At 44.1% G+C, this 19,362-nt stretch overlaps 1 protein-coding gene across 1 annotated transcript in view; it reads right to left on the bottom strand.

The window, feature by feature from the left end:
• Positions 1 to 3,521: 3,521 nt before the first annotated feature.
• MFSD10 (major facilitator superfamily domain containing 10) overlaps positions 3,522 to 19,362 on the bottom strand; it is a 31,231-nt gene continuing 15,390 nt past the window's right edge. The window contains exons 6-13 of the mRNA XM_065405620.1: positions 19,098 to 19,286; positions 15,903 to 16,011; positions 14,100 to 14,211; positions 12,873 to 12,981; positions 11,492 to 11,582; positions 9,786 to 9,833; positions 7,869 to 7,958; positions 3,522 to 3,628 (exon numbers count right to left, since the gene is read on the bottom strand). Of these exons, the coding sequence (XP_065261692.1) occupies positions 3,522 to 3,628; positions 7,869 to 7,958; positions 9,786 to 9,833; positions 11,492 to 11,582; positions 12,873 to 12,981; positions 14,100 to 14,211; positions 15,903 to 16,011; positions 19,098 to 19,286 (855 nt within the window). The remainder of the gene's footprint in view (positions 3,629 to 7,868; positions 7,959 to 9,785; positions 9,834 to 11,491; positions 11,583 to 12,872; positions 12,982 to 14,099; positions 14,212 to 15,902; positions 16,012 to 19,097; positions 19,287 to 19,362) is intronic.

Below are 19,362 nucleotides of genomic sequence, written 5' to 3'. Positions count from 1 at the left end.
GCCCAAAGCATTTTAATTTAATGGGTAAAAAAATTTCTTGAGAAAAGTACCTAGGATTTTGTTTATAATAAACTGGTTGCTGTTAAAGTTCCAGACCCGACTGTGATGTCTAATGTTCTGGCCAGAGACCCTGAATGGGGCACGTAACAGTAAGCAGCGGAGACAGGCATTAAAAGGGATCAGTGTCTGAACTTTAATTGAGGGAACATGTAGACAGAATACAAAAAGCCGTTTTCGTGTTGCAGTCAGTGTCCTTCTGGAGGGTTTGCTGTAGCTGAGAGAGCAACAGGAGGATCACTAGTCACTTCCAGGTTAACATAATTCTGCCTTCTCTAACAACCTACTATATTAACCTTGTTCATTAAACTGTTGTCCTTAAAGCCAGGGTGGAATATGTGCTCAGGTGAAAAAGCTAAGAATTCTAATTTGAAGTCTAATTCATTAAGCAGGGGATCACTGCTTGGTTCATTCTTTATATTAAGTTTAGAGGTTTGAAATCTCTGAACAAATGCCACATAGTTTGCTGAAATACCATGGGGAGGGCACAGCTGCTTTTCACTCTTGTAAATTTACATTTTCTACTTTCTGAGTAGATTCACAAGCAACATAATATCATCATGTCCTTTAGAATTTGTTTTTTTTCCCCAAGGCAGGGGGGAAATGCTCTGCCTTTATCAACCATTCTCGAGGCTTTACCTGGAATACTATTTTAGTGAAAGTCACTAAGTTTGTTTTTAACCAAGGCTCTAGGAATACAAAATACAATTTTGGGACAAACGAGAAGCTGCAGAAACTTTTTTTCCTGTGGCTGGTTTTTTTTTGTTTTTTTTTTTTAAGGAATAAAACCTGCATAATAGGAAATGATAAAGCTCAAATTGAGACCTTTAATAAAAGTGAGTCTTAAAACACTTATATGAACTCTCTGGCTTACTTTGGTTTCCTATATTACATAAGGGTGTAAAACCTACCAAAAGATTCATTTTGGTACCCAAAGTTCTGTTCCTTGAGCAGGTGCAATATGTGTTTGAGGCCTTTATTATATTGATTTGGGTTCACATATTATTCATTTACAGGTTCAAGTTTTATGTCTGCAATAGCACCACCTCAGTCTATGATCTTGTCAGAAGTCAAGCTAAGCACCGTCAGGCCTTGGATGGGAGACAGTTGAGGAAAACTCAGGTTGTAGTGTAGGTGGCACTCTTTCCTCTGAAACTGTATTGAACCAGTGCCCCGCTATGGGTCAGTGTGTTTCTGAAGATACTCTTATTGAAGAAAGACTGGCCTTCACTACTTATGGTAGTCAAAATTTCCATAACACTGAGTAGGGATGTTAGTTCTGCTGTGTTACCCAATCTACATGTTCCCTTGCTTCCACTGGCCAAGCTAGTCTTCACATTCCCCTACTAAAAATGGTTGTGTAGTGCTAAGGAAGTAGACTAGCTGGCAGTCTTCTCCCTGGTGGCTGTAGTCCAGGGATCTTTCTATATGCAGTCTGAAGTGCTTCAGTTTCCTTCAGAATGAAAGATACATGTGTTATGTTAATTACCAGGAGATCAACTGTCTAACAATGTTTTTCACTAATTTATGTGTTAAAGCCAAGCAGACTGCACAGTGATGTGCAAGAGGGAGTGGAAACTACTCCACTGATATGGAATTAGGTCTTTACTGTCCCACTCCCATGCTGGAAGCAATCCCACTCTTCCCATGAGTTGGGTGAGGCGAAACAAGAGCCTAATAAACCCAACTCTTTAAGGTACAAATAAGTACACCACCTCCAGCCAGGCACTTCCTGTCTCCCAGGGTTTTCTACTTTGATATCCTTTAGGAGTGAGCTTCTCTACTGTCACTCCCTAGCAGTGTTTTAAAAAAAAATTCTCTGCAGTGCAAGACTAGCAGGAGATGACAAAGACCGATTAGTGGATGGCTCTGATTGCAGTGACTGAGAGATGGCACATGGAGAAACCAAGAAGGGAGCAGACAAACTTTCTGAACCTCTAGTTACTTTCCTAAATGGATGGGGTTGGTCTATACTACAAAGTTTTTCCTTGTTTGAACAATCAGGTTAACTAACATGCTGCTCACCATAACACTGAAGCCCATGTAGACAAGGGCAAATTATGGTCGGCAGTGTGCCAGTTAATCAGGTTCTTTACAATAGCGGTCAAAGAGTATAATTTTGCAGTAGAAAGAACCCCTAATTAAACCTTTTGGGGTCACCTAAGCAACAGACTACGACCTGTGAGTTAAGAAGACACGGATTGAAACAAAAAGGTCTCACTTCTTCTTTATTAAAGGCCTTGGCATATTGCATGCCAACGAGAAGTTGAATACAGGAAGACCCTGCCCCCCTCCCCCCGCGCGCATTCCTAAGCAGAAGTGCAGTCAGCTAGAGCTTTAGGTAGGCCAATGACTGACTGACAAAAGGACAATCTGAAAATATGCATGTTATTACAGGGCATCTTACTAACCACACTAACTGCAGTAGACCAGTTTGCAATTAACTCTTTGTAGTGCAAAATACAAATATTTGATAAATGCTCAGTACTGAAAAACCTGTTACACAAAATATTAGGAGTATAAAATGTAGCTAAAACACTTTCCCAATTATATTGTATATCACAGGCCACTTGTTCATTTATGATCCCTTGGCAGAACAGTAGGAATAGAGTCAAGATTGATAGAAGGCTCTCTCACAGGTCATAGGAAACTCAGGATACCAACCCCCCCCAAAAAAACCCATGCCAGCTTAAGGCACTAGATACAAATTTTACCAAAGAGACCTGTCCCTAACGAATGCCACTAACTGAAGGGGGCTGTGCAAAGGGTTTGGCAAAATAATCTCAATATGACCCTCACACAATAGGGGAGCAGTTGTATTTTCTCACCATGAACCAATTCAGGTGGCTGGGTCTTGCTCAATTTCCCCATTATGTAGCTGCCTGAAAACTCTGCTAATCCATGTTCTGTGAGAGCACCAGAATGAGCAGCCAGTGATTAAAATGAAATGGGCACAGGAAGGATATGTAAAAACCATTATATTGTGCACATGATTCTGTGAGAAATGATGGCATTTTACATGCTGCCTCTGGTTGGGAACTGTAGTTAATTTAAGCATGAAATTCTGTTGTGGAGTGAGTCTCAGCTTGTTGAATTCAACCTTTTTCTGCCCATGTAGCTGGCATGATCTCACCATTTTATGTAGCAGGAATACAACTTGCTGAACGACACGCACTTGAGTCAGATACTTCTGATCTCAAAGCTAGTCAAACTGGCTCACAGGCAGTGCTGGAGAGAATAACTAACTGGGTTTCCATCTCCTTGAGGATTAGGGTGTGTAAGAAAAATCAATTTTGTTACAATGGTGTATATGCTGGTGAGTGGAATTTGAGTTGGCCTTCCAGTAAATCAGAACACAGTGTTCCATTTTAAATCGCTTCTTGACATGTGACTCTCCACCACTTTAGAAGTCCCTTGGAAAATGAGTAGTTCTGTAAAAGTCATAATGTTGCTCCTCTCTTTGGTTATTCCTCCTTTGTTTGCTGCTTTATGTAACCAAGAAGAATGAGGGGAAGCAGGAACAAAACTGCACAAACAGTGAAGCAAACCTCAGCTCCTACCAGCCAATAAACTGCAAAAGAAATAAGATATTTAGTTCTTGGGGGGGGCTACCTTCATTGTACACATTACAAAGATTTTTCAAAGTGACTTCCTGTGCAGCGTTCGTACAAATTTGAGTAGTTGCATGTTATAGGTAATTAGAGGTATAACTATTTGGATTTGCACCTATGATTCCTGGCCCATGAACAAAGAGTGGCTGTAAAAAGCATCTGGCTAACACACTGGCTGAAAGTAGTCCCGTTATTATTAAATTAACCTGTGGAACTCATTGCCATGGAATGCTGTGATGGCCAAAAGTATAACTGGGTTCAAAACAGAGTTCGATACGTTCAGGGAGGATAGGTTCAGCAATGCACAAGATGGTCAGAGATGCAACCCCATGCTTGGGGCAACCCTAAACCTCTGACTGGCAGAAACCTGGAGGGGAAGACAGGGATGGATCATTTCAACTGCCCTGTTCTGTACACACTGTACTGGCCACTGTCGGACGATTGGGCTAGATGGTCTGACCCTGGGTGGCTGTTCTTATGTAACTAGATTACACTAGCTAGACAATGATTTTCAAAAGGTAAATTTTAAAATTAGGTAGATTCTTTTCACTTTCTACAGCCACAGACAATTGTTCTGCTGTTACTCTACCCACCCTCCCTTACTTTGCCTTGTTTAGATTTCACTGGAAGCCAATTAGTTAACTCAGTTCCAAACTGTTCAATTCCACAGTCAGAGCTGCCGCCACTCCTGCTGTACTTAGCAGGACTTGGGGCTGGCAGACAGCCAGCAGCAAGACATCAGGAAGAGCGTGAGAGGGGTGCAGAATGACAGCAACGGCAGGAGCAGGGGGCCCATGTGAGAGAAGCAGGATCCACACATGCAAGCTGCTGCTGTCAGCTTCTTCCGAACGAGCATCTGCTCCTAAACTCGTTTCTTCCCTTCACTATACGCAGTCCATATTTGTACCTGCATCCGAATCCCATCCTCCACCACTTGTTCCTGCTATCCCCTTCTCACCACAGCAACTAAATTGCCTCCACTTCAAGCCTTTACAATACTACCTAAGTTTTAAGCTGAGATCAAGTACGTATTAAATCTTCTACCTTCCTGGTATCAAATGGTAAATATGGATCTAGCCAGAACTGACTGATTTCCTCCTCCCTACTCTCCCAAGGCCCCTGTCCTCCCAAGGAAAAACCTGAACATGGCCGGGGGGGAGGGGGGGGAGGGGTTTTTGAACACTGCCCGATTAGTAGCATAGCACAGCTATCCTTGCCCCAGTCACATCTCTGCCCTTCCCTTCGGGCTTTGACAGATATGACAATGTTTCTCAGTGGAAGAAAATGGAAGTACGCAGTTGAGACACTTAAGAAATTTGGAGCCGTACCATTCAAATAATTAGCCTGTCTGCTATTTGCTAAGTGCTGCTGTCAACTGAGGTGCTCTACACAGGATGCTTTCTTAGTCAAGCACCAGCCTAATTACTTATAGTAATCAATATCTGTGGCCTCACTGCTTTTCCATATCTTATTCTTTCAGCCCTCGAGAGGTCATCTAGTCCAGGCCCTGGCACTCCTGGAAGGACTAAGTATTAAATGTCACAAGGCCTAAAGTTGAGGCAGGTAGAAAGTCACATGGCATTCCACAAAGCTGTGCTAGGCCCTTTGGCTCCCTATACAATGAGTGGGAAGAGACAGGCATTACAGACTATGAGTCACTTGCACCAGCATGCCAGGTAGGGAGCTGCCTAAGCTAGCCAATAGGAGATGCTGATTGGGGAGGCGGAGAAGCTAAACTCCACCCCTGTGAGGGACCTAGGTATCTATGTCTGTTTGTGATTCTCAGTTGTGAACCCTCTTCTCCCTCAGGTGTTTTCTGCAAGAAGCTGGAGTGGAGGGGGGGGGAGGGAGGGGGAAGAGACCTCAAACCTTTTAGCCCAGTGCTTAGGATGTGCGCTCCCTGATTCTCTCCTGCTGAAGCAGTTCCATTGTGTACATATAATTAAAGAGGCCGGAGCCTGGGTGGACTCTGAGGCTACATAATCATTCTTATGCTTGCGTGCTCATATGCTCGCTCTCTCTTGCATGCTCAATTAATGTAATTATTTATCCACAGTGCAACGGCTTCAACAGGCGAGGGTGAGGGAGACCTGTATCAGACAATCCCATAGCCCAGTGGTTAGAGCACTCACCTGAGAGGTGGCAGAGCCCTGTTCAAATCAGGTAAAAGGGGGAATTGAACTAGTAGGGGGTCTCCAACATCCCAGATGAGCTAAATGTTATGAGGACAGCCTGCCTACTCCCTGCCTTCCCTGGCTGATTCACGCGAAGGCGCCTGCTCTGAGAACACCTACCCGACTTGACCTTGTCAGTGTGTTAGGCAGAGGAACATGTAGCCAATGCCTGACTGGCTCTGGGGCTTAGGCAGGTACTAGGCCAGGGATGGGCAAACTACCGCCCGCGGGCCAGATCTGGCCTGCCAGCTGGTTTAATCCAGCCCTCGAGCTCCCGTTGGGGAGCAGGGTCTGGGGCTTGCCCAGCTCCGGAACTCCAGCTGGGGAGCAGGGGCGGGGGCCACTCCACGCAGGTCCCGGAAACAGTGGCATGGCCCCCATCCGGCTCCTACGCGTAGGGGCAGCCAGGGGACTGTACGCCGCCCCCGCAGCTTGCATTGGCCAGAAACCGCAGACAATGGGAGCTGGAGGGGCTGCGTCTGCGGACAGGGCAGGCCTCCACGTAGGAGCCAGAGAAGGTGAGCTGCTGCTTCAATGAGCCACTTGAGGTAAGTTCCGCCCAGAGCCTGCATCCCTGAGCCTCTCTCCCACACACCAGCCCTGATCCCCCTCCCGCCCTCTGAACCCCTTGATCCCAGCCTGAAGCACCCGCCTGCACTCCAAACCCCTCATCCTCAGCCCCACCCTAGAGTCTGCACCCCAGCCAGAGCCCTCCCCACTCCCCACCCCCACCCCAGCCTGGAGCCCCTCTGCTGCACCCTGAACTCCTCATTTCTGGCCCTACCCCAGAGCCCACACCCCCAACCAGGGCTCTCACCCCCTCCCGCACCCCAACCCCAATTTTTTGAGCATTCATGGCCCGCCATATAATTTCTATTCCCAGATGTGGCCCCAGTCTATGCCTAGAAGGAAGCAAAAATAACAGGAGTACTTGTGGCACCTTAGAGACTAACAAATTTATTAGAGCATAAGCTTTCGTGGGCTACAACCCACTTCTTCGGATGCAGTGATTGTGCAGGCCCAGCAGCAAAAACATAAGCACCAAGGGAACTTTTTACTGCACAAACTGAGGTGCCTACAAGGTGCAGCAGCAGTTTTGTGAATCACAGTGGAGCCTAAAACTGGGACTTACACTTAGGTGCCCAAGTCCATTTCTGACTCCAGGGCTTAGTCCCTGGTTTACTTTGCTAGATCCACTACAGCGCAGGGTTCCGTTCTGAAACATACTAATGGGCTTCAGGACATACTTTACATAAAAAAAAACTTTTCTGTGCATTTAAACACTGGCTGGGCGGAATCTGTCAGAGCCAGGCTTAGACCCAAGGCGCCTCTGCCTCCTACTCTGGGCCTGTTAGACCTCCCTGGACATTGACACTGCAGCTGTAAGCAAAGAAACAAAAACATCCACAGCAGCGAGACTCAAACCACAGCTCAACTGACTCTGGCTCATGCGGCTTGCTCGGTGGGGCTAGGAGTAGCAGTGTTGACAGACTTGCTCGGGCAGGACCCAGGCTCTGCGACTAAGGTTACCATATGTCTGGGTTTCTTTTGGGGAACCTGAAATATGGGAACCCTACGACCCTCTCCCCTCGTTGGGTTTCAGAGCCCAGGCTCCACCTCAAGTGTCTGCACTGCACAGCCCGACCTTTGGTCAGCTGAGCTTAGGGTTGCCAGACATCTGGTTTTTCAACCGGAATGCCCGGTTGAAAAGGGATCCTGGCAGCTCGGGTCAGCAGTGCCGTTAAAAGTCTGTCTCGAGTACCTTGATCCATGTGTGTGCGCTTCCTGTTGAAGTCAATGGGAGACCCCCATGAGGGTATAACTTATCCCTTAACTTGCAACAGTTAGGAATGTTCGGCAAAGACATGCAATTTACTACTCAATCATGTCTACATTCCCATTGCCACGTCCCACCTGTTTCTCCCTATGGCCCCTTCCCTGGAACTTTCTAATGGTTGCCAGGCTGAAGGAGCCAGAGAATTACATTTTATATTGCTGGGGGGGTGCAGGATCGTGCACCGCTTACCTGCTGCTGACAAGATTGGTCCCAGAGCTCTTGCTAGGGCCCCCAGGCTCCTCAGAATTCCCATTACTGTTCCCTTCTGGCTGGCTGAGCCTGTGCAAGGAAAAGTGCCACACCAATTAGTTAGTTCTTTGAACAAGACCTTTTTCCCCCCCTTGCACTTGAATCCTGGTTTCTGTGCATGTCCGATTTGCTGTTTTATACCACTCACAGCTCACTCACTCCCCATCCACTAAGCACTCTGCTTCCTTAGGAGTTTTTCCTCTCCACTGAGGAGGTGACAGTGGTTGCTGAACATGACTTCTTCGTTGGGAAAATATAACGAATAGCTCTTGCTGTGAGTGCTTTCACATGCTGCAGCTCAATGCCAAAACAGCATTACATTGCACAGAGAACCTCACAGAAGCGAATACTGCTCTTCACTGAATTGCAGGAAGGCTTCACGTTCTCCTTGTTAGAGAATGAATTTTTACATCCTCTTTCTTTTTACCAGATTTAGGTAGAGAAACTATAGGTTTTAAAAAGAAAGGTTAATGATACACAGATATGAGTATAAACAGCATCACGTCATTATAATAAGAAACAGCATTTTCTGTCTTATTATTATCCCTAAGCAACCATTACTAATACTGGAGGCTGTAATGGAACGAAGGGGTCAGTCTTCAGCAGCTATGGTTTCTTTGTGTATTTTGTGCATTATGTAACAACCAGTGCTCTGGACCCATGTTTTTCCTTGCTGATCAAACCAGTGCAAAAGAACTGGTTCCACTGCCAGCAGAGATGGTCAGTGCTTCTCTTTAGAGAGATCAGCAACCTGCCCTCCTTAAGGAGGCTTTTGTGCAGCCTTAGTTCAAGAAACCAACAATCAATTGTCCTCTTCCTCATCTTCTATTTTGGGTTAGGATTAGAGAGAAGGTGGTGGTGAGTGAACTCTGCGGGAACCTAGATGCCTCAGGTTTCTTTAACCCTATCAATTTGGGTACAAGCCTGGGTACGCAGAAGAGACTGCAATAGTGATGTTGGTAGATGATCTCCTTGCAATGGATGAAGATGCCAGGAGTGTTAGATCTGACACCACTGCTCACGACTTGCTCTCAGGTGACTTTGTTCCTTCCTTGCTGACTGTTTCCAGAGTTCCCAGTGTTGGGCATTTTCTCTTCCTGCTTGAGGGTTCTGCCATGTGGAGTTCCATAGTGTTCCATCTAGTATCCTCTCTATGCAATGAGTACGAGGGGCCTGCAGGGTGGTACAGGCAGAGGCACTTCCAGCATGCCATTTGATAGCTAGGTTTGTATCTCTATCTCACCTGACCAAACCAGGGCTGTCAAATACCTGCACCAGTGTCTGAGAGGGAACAGGGCATGGATGAGAGCTAGCTAGCTGATGTTCAAGCCTGATAAGACCAAGGTAATGCTGGCAGGTTGAAGGAAGCAACCAGAAGGTATGGAGTCCGTCTTACTTGATTGTCCCACCTGTTACTGCATTTGAGGGTACCCGGATTGTTGAATCCCCAGCTGCAGTTAAATTGTCACAGAGCATCAGTGTCTAGAAAGGCTTTCACTCCCGCCCTCCCCCCCAGGAGTTTGTAACCTTGCTACTGCTATTCATGCCTTTGTCACTTCAAGTAGAGAGAGCAGTATGGCTTGTGGGGATGGATTAGCTAATGCCTTTACTTTTAATTGATAGTATTTTTAGCTTTTGTCAAATGCACTTAGAGCTGAGGACAGGCTTTTGGTACATTATAAATCTAACTCGTGTAACCCCATGTCCGTTCTGAAAGTCCAGGTTCCAGCACTAAATGCATATTGCTGTAGCAGCAAATGGGTGTTAAGTGGAACTGGATTTTGTATTTGCAGTTTCAGTTAAAGTTAGCTTTGTACAGACAAGTGCTGCCCCTCAAACAAGTAAAGAGCCACTTACCATGGCCTGACACCACTGCTGACAAACAAGGAACAACAATGGCAGCGGCTGGAAAAGAGGGAAGAGTAGGTTAGAATAGCACTAAAAAACAGAGAGCCCAAAGCAGCAAGGATAGCGATAGCCAGAAATGCAGCATCTTCTGGTTACTACTGCACAGAAAAATGTGGAGTCCTAGGGCATTATTCCAACAATGAATCATAAGGTTTCATTCAGTTTAATAACAAAAACACCCCCACAAAGCCAACCTACACAAACAACTCTTGCAGCCATAAAGGCTATGAGCATTCAGCAGCTGTTTTACATTACAGCCTTTCTTCCTGAGAGCCCTAGAGGGAAGGGGCATAAAGGTCACAGTTACAGTCTATTCAGCTAACTAGTAGTTTTCCAGATCTCTATCATCTTGTCAGGTGTAGTGGGAGAGGGAATCTTTCATACATCACATGCTCAGTGAGATGGCCATGTGTGGAATCATGAAGAGTCCTCTGAGACACATAAGTGTATAGTACTTGTGGATAAAGTAGATAAAAGCAACCATATTGTTCTACAATGCAGTATGCAGATGCCAAGTCTAGTGAGAAAATATGCTAGCTCACAGAGCCCAACTCAACACAACAGCCAAGATCTAACAATGAGAACTGCCCTCTTACTGAAACAGACCATGTTTCTCCCAACAAGGAAGAGCTGTGGCATACAAAATACTTCCCAGCAAGGAAAGGACAATCAGATGGCAGGAGCTAGGCATCCTCCAGTGAGTCTGAATGATTTGTTAATTTTTCACATACACTTGTCCCTAGACAAGCAAGCTGTCAAACAGACTCTTCCTAAAACAGGAAACCTTTTGTTTTTAATTCAGGGATTTAAAATTTTGTACCCATTATCAAATGTATCTCTGCCACTCAAAAGAGAATATCCTGTTGTTGTAATAATGTTAACTCTTTTGGGAACATCTTATGGTGCCTGTCCAAGAAAAGATTTAAGGTGCTTAAGTCCCACTGAAGTCAAGCATGCGCTTACGTGCTTTTCCAAATAGGGACGGACTTAAGCTCATGCTTAATTGCTTTCCTGAATGAAGGCCTAAATGTGCAAAAAAAAATTCCTTTTAAACATACATATGTCCGTGCGCACACACTTCCGTACTTTTCTTCATAAATGACAGATTGAGTTGTCCCACCCTTCCCCGCCTGTGGTTAGCAAGGCAGGAGAGCAGAAAATTATACTGTTGACTAAGCCCTCCCTTGACTGTGTTGTAGCATAAATCAGAGTGTTTATATACAGCACTTCTCTTTCCTGCTCTGACAGACAGTTATGCAGCTCTCCTCTGCCCAGCCTCCAAAGTGTAATGAATAAAGCAGCTGTCGCAGTTCTGAAAAGCAAAGCTGCCTGCCTTTTACTAAGCTGGGGTATTTTTATTTAATGTACAAGTTGTCTCTAGGTCTGGGAGAGAAAAAGAATCTGAAATGCTCCCCAGTCAGCTGAGACAAGATGAGTGCTGGTGACATTTACAAACATCACCATGACAACTTCTAGGGATACAATTAGCATCAGAATAACCCTGCGATTCCTTCCAGGTTTTATAAGCAAGAAAGTCAACTTTTATTACCTATTCCATGAAGCCTGAAGTACATCTTTATTAAACAGGGTGAGGAAATCTATGAAGTTGATTTGCCATGCTTCAATGCCTATTGGGAACTATTTGAATAGCTCACCGAAAGAATAGAGCAACAGTCCAGCACTCAGCACCGTCACATTACCAGCCCATCCAATTAACAAGAAAGCTGGAATCAGCAGCATTATAGCCTAAAAAAAAAAAAAATGCAAAATGAGTGTGTCTCTATTACATCTAAAGCCATATTCATCATAAAAGCCTAATCCTAGGTTTCTTGGCACTGCGCTGCTGCTGAGAGGGGATATATTTAAGTTAAGGAGACAGTTCCCATGTTGCCAAGTTTCCCTTTCTAGATTGATCTGTTGCTTTTACTCATGGGAGATTTATTTCCTGTTAGATGTTGGGGAAGTGGCGATTGCGTCACTGAGGATGCAGAGGTAGAGAATGCCCAGATAAGATTGGCAGAACTGGGAACGAAACTTGTGTAGAATAGAGCAATAGGAGCATTTTGTCCCCCCTTCTCCTGGTAGTGCTGATGGATGCTAGGAGATGCTGCATCCGCCCCTCATCAACTGGAGGGTTAGTCACCATGGTGCAGGGGAAGAAGATCCTTAGAGTTCAATGAACACCAACCACCCCAAGGTAAAAAGAAACAGGACAAGATTCTCCTCTTCCTGCTGTGCAGTAGATCTCTGCTCCCATGTTGTGCTCTCCCCCCTTCCTATTTGAAAGCACAATATCAGAGCCAGGTTCCACCATGTGATTCACAAAGGAGCGCTTTAATTTTCCCCCAACTCTCTCACATTTTTACAATTCAAGCCTAGCTGAATTGCTGTTTTCACTCTGCTAAAGAGGAACCACACCCACAACACTGACCCAGATTCACGTCCGAGTTACTAGAGTTAACCATGACTGAAGGAAACTGACTAGATTTCAAAATGGATAGCATCCCTTAAAATGATTTACCCAGTGCCAGAAAGGCAGTCAGAGATGGGATTACAATTCAGGAGTTCTTGCCTCTGAGTCCTGTGTTCCACCACTAAACCACACCAGAAATCACTGGAAAAATATACTCCTCACTTGAGCCTGTGTGTGAACTGGGCTAACTCTCAGAAGTGTCAGCAGCTATGAAGAACTTAGATTACAGAAATTTTAAATAATACATTAGAGGGAAAGAAGCCACAGTATTGTGGGAGATGGTTTGTATGTTTTAATGTTTTGTCTGCTTGAAAAATGTCACTACAGTGTTAATAGACAAAATATGCCCATTCAATTAGAAGCGTTAGGAAATGACCTAAAGAAGTCACTTAGATGTACTGATGAAGTCAAAACAAAACTCACTCCATCCCTCTGATTTTAATCCCCAGTACAGTTACATCATAAAATGCCTTCTGGTTGCTTTATTAATTAAAAAGTAGCATGTCAGAGTCGAGAGGAAATGGAATAAATACAAATAATATATGTTTAAAAGAGAAATATACCCTTTTTACGGCTTTGATTTCACATCCTGGTCTGATTCGGCGAGTGTAGCCTCCCTGGATCACAGCCATAGTCATCCCAATAAAGAAAAACATCTTGCCCTGCTGCATACTAGAAGGGGTTGGAGAGAGGGGGAAGCACAAATTATACATGGCTAACGCTCGCACACAGTCTTCCCCTGGGATCTAGATTACTATTTCCTAAATGAAAGAGATGGATATTTTAGGTGTCCACATGGCAATAAAGGGGTCTTTATTTGGGCAAAACATAATTCCTGGGCTATTCCTCTCTCATCACTATTGGTTACCAAAGTATTTTGATTGTATCAACTCTTACCTATATAACTAGCCTGTCCTCCTGGCCAGTTCATTCAAGGATGTCTTAACACAGTCATGATCATGGTCATAAGAGTGACATATCCAAACAGCAGATAGTTGTTATGTCACTGAATGAATTGCGCAGAAGCAGCAGGATTATCACAAAGGAAAAGGCTTCCAGTGACATACAAAGATCTTTGTAAATCATATTATGAGAAGGGAAAGACAGGAATAGAAAGAATATCCAGAAACAAAACCAACCAGGGATAAGGACTACTCACAGGAGTAAATGCTGCAAGATCTGGTCCCAAGTTGGGACTTCTCTACAAGCCAGCAATTAAACTGCTTTCAATAAGAGAATAATAATATGAAAGAGTACAACAGGGTTTGATTAAAGGAATTCAGCAAACCAGAAGTTGCATTACATAAGGGTTTTCAGACTGTATATAATACAGAACTCTGCTGAGCAAATATAATCACATAGCTAAACCCAGTATCCATTCTGCTTTATTTAAGCCTCAAGATACATGCTGACACAGAAAAGCTCTTTGGGTAGTTTTACATGAATCAATACTGCCAGGCCAGTTAAGCACAAATTCACTGTACATTTTCCATTTGTTTTGATTCCATCTCTGCACATCAATTTTTCTTTAAATTTTTAATTATAATTTCAGAGTATTTGCTTTCCTGATTGATGTGTCGGTATTTCAACTATTCTTCCTGGCTTATAAAGAGAAAATTTGGAGCATTAAAAATCAATTTGTAACAGAATGCAGTTTTGTAGCATGTTAACGCTCATCATTAAAAGGCACCCTTGAAAATTAGGAGAAGCCTTGAGAGGGTCTCTTGGGAAAACAATGAACAAAGAAACGCTAGAGAGTACACAGCACATCTCTTCTAAGCACACTGTACCTGCTGAACTGGAATCGTTGATGGGTGAGAAAACTCAATGTGTATTCAAGACCAGAAAACAGGAAGAGATAAAGGAAATAAACTAGGCCCAGGACCTTGAGATTCTGAAGGTCTAAATAAAAAAAAAGAGAGAAGGAGACACTACACCATAAGTACCATTTTAAAAAAAGCAACATTCAGTACCACTTAAATAAAAAAGGGCCAGGACTTATCTCCGATGCTTATATTAAATAGCCACATGCCACACACCACAGATTAGATTCTGGCCCCATTTCTGTGACTAGAATATAAGGGCAAGTCTACACTACTGTGCTACATAGGTGCAACTGCACTGCTGTAGCGTGTCTGGTGAAGACGCACTATGCCAACGAGAGAGCGCTCCCCCGTCAGCATAATTATTCCACCTCTGCACAAGGCGGAAGCTATGTCGGCAGGAGAGCGCCTCCCAGTGACATCACACTATGTGGACACCGCGTTAAATCAATGTACCTTACATTGCTCATGGGGGTGTTGTTTTCACACCCCTGAGCAACGTATAAATTACATCAATTTAAGTGGTAGTGTAGACCAGCCCTCAGGGATTAAAGTGAAAAATAAGAGCAATAACTTCCAAGGAAGTGAACACTCAGTCATATCATTAAGGTTCTCTTCCTACTGGAAGGAAGCCAATGGGTAAAGACTTTCCCTCCACTACCCCCAACATTTAGCCCTCAATATTTTCTTTAATTGAATACCTTTGTTTTATAGGATGAATATGAATGCAAATGTTGTTGGTCTATCTCTTGGGCATCAGTGGAAGTGGTCAATTATAGAGTGTAGTGGTTTGTAATTGGCCTTGAAAAAGGAAGTGTCCTATGCTTTACAGAAGTAGATGGAGATGGTTTATATGATTATATGCTACACAGTTAAGAATAAGATGTGTTTCATGTGTCTAACACTATTCCTTTGCACCATTACATTAGTTGGAAGGACAGATTAACTCACTGGTATGACTGGCAAATTCCAAACACCTTTACTCAGAGAAAGGCCCAGCCAAAGCCCTGTGTCTGAACATCCCCAAACTTTGAGAGGGGAAGTTTGAAATGAAAATTCCATCTGAAGTTAGAGAAAAATGCCTCAGGACATAAGTGCTGACTTCTAGTTTTTTCCTAGGAGTACTCCAACCTGACTCTGCCTCTTCCCCCCGAGGCCCCGCCCTCACCCGCCTCTTCCTGCCCTTGCCACGCCCCCTCCCCCCCCATGCTCTACCCCCTCCCTGAGGCCCCCGCCCACCAGTCTCCCCCAAGCCCCTCCCTGAGCTGCCAAACAGCTGTTTGGCAGTGTGGCCGAAGAGCAGTGGCTGGTGGGTGCTGAGCACCCACTATTTTTTTCCATGGGTGCTCCAAGGCCAACCGAGTCTGCGCCTATGCCTCAGGATCTGGCATTCCTGGTTTCCAGCCTGGCACTGGAATCCAGGTTACCCAACTCATGGCTTGATCTGTCTCTTTAGGTCATTAAATTTGCTGTGATGTACCTACAGCTGCAGCTAATGCCCACGCAGAACAGAGAAGGAACGATGGAAAGGAGAGTGGCTCCAGACCCCTGACATAAAACCTCAAAGCCATTCCTTGGAGATAACAAAGCCCTGGTCAACACCCAATGCAGCTTGCAACTCCCATTTTGTAAATAGTTAATGTGGGTCTGAAAGATTGAGGGTGGGAGTTGCTTCTGAAATGGTCAAAAGGGAGAAAAAGTGTATTTAGAAATCACCGCCACATCAAGGGAACACATATGGCATAATGTGAAAAAACAAGCCGCACTTACTCTCCCTCGAAGGTGAGTTCTTTCCTCTGGTGACTGCAGAGAACTGAAACAAAGCCAGTGGACTAAGCAAGTCACTCCCTGCCTGAAATCCACACCTCATGGAGGATACCTAAGAAGAGAGAGACAACTGTGGCTAGCTTGAAGAACTGGAGCAGGATGAATTAGGTTTGCACAACCCACTGCCAACAATCCTAATGTTTTGAATGCATGTAAATGTGCTTCAAAACTGGCCCTTGGTAGCCAAAAGCGGAACATTTCTAACAAAAACCAAAAAAACAAGAAATACCAAAACCTTTCACAGAAAGCAGAATGCAAGGTTTTACCTCTAGCCAGACTTGACACCATAGGCCACATGAGCAAATGTTCTCCATACACAGGTGCATACACAAACTCTGCAATCAGCTAATGGCATGTCTACCAGATACACACATACGAACAAGGGGTTTGTGTGCACAATTTTACTCCAAGCACCTATAGACTGATTTTGGCTATTGGTTAGCTTATTCCCATTTCACCCTGAAGCCAGGATAAGTGTCAGGGGCCAAATAAAAATAACCAGCAGATAACAGCATTTCTCCTCTTTTACTTTACCTGTTAGTTTTGTGATTAAGAATGGGCAGGACAAGTTTGCCTCTGTTCCATTCACCAATCTTCACTTTCCTGTTGTCCAGAGGGGCTCCACTGGCCTTGCATATTTATAAGGCATATATTATTATTTGTTTGCATTACACTAGCACCTAGAAGCCCCAAAGATCAGGTCCCCTAGGGCTATTGAAATACAGGCAACATGTGCAATTGGATACATGATCTGTATCACACAAACAACCCAATGTGTAGCATATAAGTGACTGCTTTATTGTTTGCATTTGCAGCCCTTTTAACCAGCCACTGACACCTACTGGGAAACCATGAGGAAAAAAGATCCTTTCTAGAAACATTGTGCTAATATGGTCTGTATTTTTTATCTGCTAATTTTTCACTGAGGGGAATCTCTGCTTTTTAAGACTTCATCTACCCTTGCTGCTTATGCCTCACCTTAGCCACAGCCTTCTGTGATCCCACAATAGATTGTTCTGTGGAGTCAATTACACCTCTACCCTGATATAACACTGTCCTCGGGAGCCAAAAAATCTTACCGCGTTATAGGTGAAACCGCGTTATATCGAACTTGCTTTGATCCGCCGGAGCGCGCAGCCCTGTCCCCCCGGAGCACTGCTTTACCGCGTTATATCCAAATTCGTGTTATATCAGGTAGCGTTATATCGGAGTAGAGGTGCACTGTCTCACCATCAAAGGATTTGGATTTAAAAATCAAAGTGGGGAGAATTAGAGAAAACTATTAAATATATGAAATCACCATTGCTAAATGGAGAGGTTTCTTTAAGGCATTAAGGTGGGACTAAATCATAATTTCATGAGGCAGGCATGGGGAGCCACAAGGTGGATTGAAGAGCCCTGCGTAATAATACCGACGCGCTTTATATCTTCAAAGCCCTGTCCAGACCTGAGCTAATGAACTCTCACACCATCTCTGTCTACAAAGAGCGTCCATAGCCCTAATAGACTGCCATAAACACGCAAAAGGAATAGTTTGAATTTTTAAAAGTACACAGGAAAAAAGTGTCAAAGTCCTTAGCTAGGATTTCAGACCACATGATGCATGAAAGGGCCATAAAAAATCATAGTGGGGGAATAAAGGAACAGCCATTTCACACGACACACCCTGCTGGCATCATTTAGGGAAGGTCTGAAGTTTTTGCCATGGTGGAATAGCACAGGCAAACTTTCCTGTGCTATTCTAAATGCCCAAATATAGAGACAGAGAGTTCATTGCACAAGTGCCTTGTAAATGGAGGTAAGTTTAAAGGGCTGGGTGCTGCTTAGAGGGAGGGACAAAGACAATGACACTGATTAAGCCCTGCTGCAAGCCTTAAAATCAATGGTGTTTTACCTACTTACACCCAGGGCTGAATGCTACAAGTTTCTGTCTCCAGGGACTTACAGAGGAACCTGTTTCAGGACTGTCCTCAGGCATATGCAGTATACGCGGCTGCATAGGGCACCCGAAAATTTGGGGCACCACTGGGACCATAGGTGCTGACTTCTCATCTTGCCAGTTATAATAATCCTCTTCTGGGCCAAAGAATGAGGCAGGAATTACTAATTACTAATTCTGGGTAAAATTTTCAAAAGTACCTATGCCACAGAGTAAGGTATTGTTTTCTGAAAGCCTAAGACTCATTTTAGAAGTGATTTAGGCACTTGGGGGGGCAGATTTTCAGAAGGTATTTAGGTGCCTAAAGACACAGATAGACACATAGTGGGATTTTCAAAAACACCTAGATGCCTAACTCCCCTTTAGGCGCCTAAATACCTTTAACCAAAAACTGGGCCCTTACACTTCTAACTTGAATAAGACTTTACAGAACTCGGGCTCCTAAATCACTTCTGAAAATGGGATTTAGGTGCTTTTGAGAATTTGACCCAGTGTCTATCAGATGTTGGTGCAGCAATAATTGAGAATTAATAATGCACTCAAAGTTGGAGTTCTTGTTCATCCGAGTGAGACACAGAAATCTCCATCCTTCCCGCACCAAGTAGAGCATTCACGGTATTTTTAGTCTCATACAGTGCTTAGGCACTACAATGATGAGCACATTATAAATATTGACAGACAATTAGAAAAAGATACCCAGACTGTTATTGACAGCTGTATTCTGATTAGTTTAGACTAGACAACCAGTTTATGGCCTGCTTTGGCTAATTGGAGAAATCATGTCTTAAACAAATTTCACTGCATTTTCATGATTGAGTTAGAATATTGTCTGAAATTCTCAAATTAGATTGGGCCAGCTCAGGGTGACACCGTATTCTGGGGCTTGTCTATTGGCCCCATCAGTTTCTGAAGAATTTGAAGTTTAGCATACCCAACAGAAATTCAGTGGTAACTATCTAAGCATTTTTGATGCACTGCAGTACCTAGGACATGACTGCTAATCACAATTGCTACTTTCTGTCATCACCAATATAGGTGGGGTTAACTTCTGGTCTAAGGACTGAACCAAATCCCTGAGCCATCAGGTTCTGGAGAGTTTCTTTCCCTCCCCATACATTTCTACTGTTTCAATCATTTTCAAGTCCTGCCCTTGCCTATAGGAAATACGGATTTTCAGAGCCACTCTCAGCATATTTTACCCGTTTTTCTTTGGGGAGTGTCTCCGGAAGCAGGAAGAAGATGAAAATTAAGTCAGCAACAGCAAACATGAGCGCAAGCAAAGCTGACCGAAGATAGAAGACTTCTCCTTTCCCTGTTTTCATGGCAAGGTAAGCTCCAATCATAGGACCCACGGTAAATCCAAGTGAGAAAGCAACACCAATCATTGCCTGTTGAGATATAGTAAACGAAGTTTTAGACATAGGTTTAGTCATGACCAAGAATAATTTTTTTTTTTTTGGTAAA

The sequence above is a fragment of the Emys orbicularis genome, chromosome 5 (genome assembly GCF_028017835.1).
Source record: "Emys orbicularis isolate rEmyOrb1 chromosome 5, rEmyOrb1.hap1, whole genome shotgun sequence".
Taxonomy (NCBI): Eukaryota; Metazoa; Chordata; order Testudines; family Emydidae; genus Emys; species Emys orbicularis.
The sequence above is the reverse complement of the archived record's forward strand: the minus strand, read 5'-3'. Positions and strand labels throughout refer to the sequence as shown.